The sequence below is a fragment of the Suricata suricatta genome, unplaced genomic scaffold, assembly GCF_006229205.1.
Source record: "Suricata suricatta isolate VVHF042 unplaced genomic scaffold, meerkat_22Aug2017_6uvM2_HiC HiC_scaffold_359, whole genome shotgun sequence".
Taxonomy (NCBI): domain Eukaryota; kingdom Metazoa; phylum Chordata; class Mammalia; order Carnivora; family Herpestidae; genus Suricata; species Suricata suricatta.
This window is the reverse complement of record NW_021882546.1, coordinates 1-3,907: the sequence shown is the minus strand read 5'-3', so window position 1 is coordinate 3,907 and position 3,907 is coordinate 1. Positions and strand designations below refer to the sequence as shown.

General features: G+C 48.0%; 1 protein-coding gene across 1 annotated transcript; it reads right to left on the bottom strand.

Moving 5' to 3' along the window:
* Positions 1-249: 249 nt before the first annotated feature.
* LOC115285051 (trafficking protein particle complex subunit 2) lies at positions 250-3,875 on the bottom strand. Its single transcript, XM_029931459.1, has 5 exons — positions 3,633-3,875; positions 3,425-3,536; positions 2,115-2,259; positions 1,607-1,692; positions 250-387 (listed from the first exon to the last, which is right to left on the bottom strand). The coding sequence occupies exons 1-5, from the start codon at positions 3,662-3,664 to the stop codon at positions 289-291; spliced, it is 474 nt and encodes a 157-aa protein (XP_029787319.1). The 5' UTR covers positions 3,665-3,875; the 3' UTR covers positions 250-288.
* Positions 3,876-3,907: the final 32 nt, after the last annotated feature.

Below are 3,907 nucleotides of genomic sequence, written 5' to 3'. Positions count from 1 at the left end.
TATCTGAATAGTAAAGTCGCAAGCTCCTTCGTAATTTTTAAAACAAAGATATTTTCAAGGTTATAAAGCGTTATAAACAACACTGTTCACAAGCAAATATCCATCTATTGAAACTCCTAAAAAACTGAATGTACTGTCTTGCAATATGTAAAGGGTTCCATTAGGGTCAGATAAATGGAGAGTACAGGTAAAACTTTTCTAGGCTATTTACCCCACTTACTTACAATGTACACATTCCTGAGAATACCCCACTGTAGTCACATGGTTTATTTCCAAATTTTTCTGCATTCAACTTAACAGGTGTTTCTTCCCAAGGAACTGAACTTTTCTGTCAAAGGCGCTCGATCGGATAGGAGAATTGGGTTCATAAAATGGATTCATCGCGAACTAGGAAAGAAGAAGGTGTTAGCAAGCTTGTCAAAGTAAAAAGGCCAACAAATCATAGCTCTCTAGAAGGAAACTATTTTTACGTTTTAAATTAAATCATCAAAGACAGCCAAAACAGGTCTGAAGGTCACGTTAAGTTGCAACGAAAATGGTCTGCTGCTAAACAGTAACCGCTCCCTTGAGGAAATTTCTGTCTTGGGGTTTTAGTTCTGAGAAGCACTTCCGGCAGAACGAGCGGTGGCGTGGTAAGTGCTGCCTGTGGACGCTAAACCCCCTTTCAGGATCCGCCTGAGTGTGACACATTCCTCTCCTCGCATTAGTTATAAATATTTGGATTCATCTGTAAGGCCTTTGGCTACATAAAACTAAAAATCTACCACATGCTCATAGTTAAAAATAAAAGTTACACCGCATTGCTGTTAGGTTACTCCTTTGTGGTAATTTTTTTAACCATCCGGATTTTAACACTCTCCTTTAACGCATGGCTAGGCGATCCGATTCTCAAACAGTGCAGTGAGGCTATCACAGTCCATGTGAGAAAAGCGTTAAAGGGAATCACTAATAAGCTGTAAGTTTTTACAGCTGACCTCACTTGATGTGGTCCTTTTTAAGATGGCTAAATACTCTGAATACTCTTATTTGCTACTTTTGACTACAAATATTAACTGTGGTGACATGCAAAAAAAATCCTGTCGCAGTACAGAACATTGAAATTACTGAGAACACACGGTTAGCGCTGCAGTCTAACCACTGACGTCCTCCTAGTATTGTATTTGTTCTAATTAAGCCTCAAGAAATGCGAGTGGCCTCATTCTCCTCGAGGGACCGGTAAACATCCCGACAGTCGATCATCTATAGTCACTGCGTTGTAAGTTACTTGTAAACTAGGTGGAGAACATTTTAGATTAAAATTATGAAGCAATTTCCATCATGAAGCCTGCTTCCTTCTCTTTTTAGGGTTCCCCAATACGATCAACACTATGTGCCAAAAGGGGGAAACAAACCAACTTAAAAATGACTAGCACGAGTTCTGTCCCACGTACGCTAGCCTGGCGGGGAGGCGCCGCCCGACGGGGGGGCACCGGGCCCACTTCTGACGGGGCCAGAGCTAGTCTGGGACGAGGACCACGGATGTACGGAGTCGCCCACGGGCCAGTTTCCGGCCACAGCTGCACTCCCGTGCTGCGCTCAGGTGTGCAGAGGACTAGAACCCACGTACCTTTATGTATAAATCATAGACATCGGTGAAGAAGCTCTTAATCCCATCTTCTTGCCGTATGTCGTGAAGCATAATGAATCTCATATGTAAAATAATTAAGGTGTAATCTTAGAACAGAAAAACGCCAAGTAATCAGGTGATAGGATACCCTTCCAGTTAGTCACATGCTCTGCATTTTGTGATGGAAAAGCAAAATACGTAACCTGGGCTTGAAGGTAGGTTAGTTTTACCTTAAAAGAAAACATAATTTTTGAAGTTCAAAAATAACTACAAAATAAAGTAAAATCAACCTTATGGTGCAGGTGAACCTTCGTTTTATAGGAGACTTGGTTTTAATATGACCCATTAAACAAAACGTGGGGGGTGTTCCCGTCAAGTAACAGTAGCCCCCTAAAGGGCAGATCCCCCCCGCCACGGAGCGGGCCCGGGCTCGCAGTCTGGCGTCTGCGCCCATGCGTTCTAGCGCCTCGCCCCGACCGGAGCGCCTTCGAATAAGAGGGAAGGATATGACCTGCCGTAACAAACGCGGAAACGAACCACTCGTTGAACTTGTCCACGGTTTTCAAGTACATGCTGTTCGACAGCCACATGTTCTCGTCTACGAGGTCGAGAGCCGCGTGAGCGATGAACTGGTTCAGGTGCCGATGGTCGTCCTGGGCGAGAGCGTGAGCGGCGCATCAGCATTTCCAGGCCGCATCGAGAACGCCCTTTCAGTCCGCGAATTGTACGCACGGTTTGGGGGGGCATTTCCTGCTTTTCCTGCGTCTCGTACTGCCCTGGGACTTACAAAAGAGCGTACGTGTTTCCACGTCATAGTCTGATTTTTAACTTGCTATCTAAGAGGCGACCCACAGAAACGGCCAACTGACTAATAAATGTGCTCAACAAACTATACAGACGATTTCTTTAATTGTGCAAGAAGGAAGTTGCCAAATTCAGTAATCACCAAAGCAGGTGAAGAAAGAGCAGGTTAAAAAACTCTACTTCAAAGACACTCACATCTTTTTAGAAGAAGAAGTGACAAAATACCTAAGTGGTTATGGATAAGGGACAGCAACTGAGGTGGGCTGGAGCTGAGGAGGTGGAGGGAGCCACAGAGAAGCGACCTGGGCGTGGGTCTCAGGGCCAGCGGGGGCCACGAGACAGCTGGGGAGGTGGCACTCTTGACGGCCTGGCACAGGCCCCTCTCAGGTGAATGGAGCTCCCGTGACAGGGGACCTGGGAGCGGCAGGAGGCCACACTCAGCCCCGGCTGTGAGCGGTCCCCTGTGTCCGCCGCGGGACACACTCCTGTCAGAGCAGAGGGTCCCTTTCGTGGGCTTCACCAGAGGAGACGAGACTGTCCCGCCACAGTGCGGAGCAGGAATGCTCAACCCGGAATGGTCTCCCTCCTGTGGAATTCTTCTCTATTTCCGAAAAGATTTCTTCAAAGAACACTTCTGTTGTGGAGGAACGGAACTCTTCGGCTGAAGTCCTAAGGCCCCACCCCCAGGGCCCCAGAACGTGGCCTTATTTGGAACGGGGGTCACTGCCGACACGGGTGAGCACGCTAGAGCACCACAGCCCCTGATCCGCGATCCTGGAGTATTTCTAAAAAAGGGGGTGCAGAGACAGCCCCGCACACAGGGAGAAGGCCGAGTGAGGACGGGACTTCTGGTGCCACAAGCCAAGGGGCTGCCCGGAGCTGGGAGAGCTTCCCTCGCGGCGGACTGCGCTCACCTCCCGCGGCCGGTCTCCCCTGGCTGCCAGGCCACACCACAGCCTTACCATGACCGCAGCGAAACAACGCTCACGAGATTGTTTACGTTTCCATACGCACCTTGGACTCTGCTTTTCCAGCCGGCAGAAACTCCATTTCAAAGACGGGATTATCATGGTGGCCAACAATCACAAAGTAGAAGCTCCCGGACATTGTCTTTAATATACAGCTCCTAAGGAAATGAACATAGCACCCGTTTTTAGTACTGCGTACCGAGAACCAGAAGGGCTTACCAGGAAGTCTAGAGTTCATTCCACTTAAACCTGACATTGTAGAAGAGGAGACCACGAAGCTGGCCATGTTCGCCAGCGCACTGCCACAGACACTGGGCTTCGGGCCTGTACAAATCACATGTCCGTGGCTTGTCCTGTAGAAGCCAGTACTTTAATTTTCATATGGAAAGTGGAAGACCTCGAATACAAAATCATCATAACGACATCCTCGTGACCTGAAAGTTTGGAATATTCAGAGGAGGCTGAGCCAAACGTGGACTGGACCAGTTAGCACTATTAGCACTAACACCGGGAAACATTCCTAAACGGT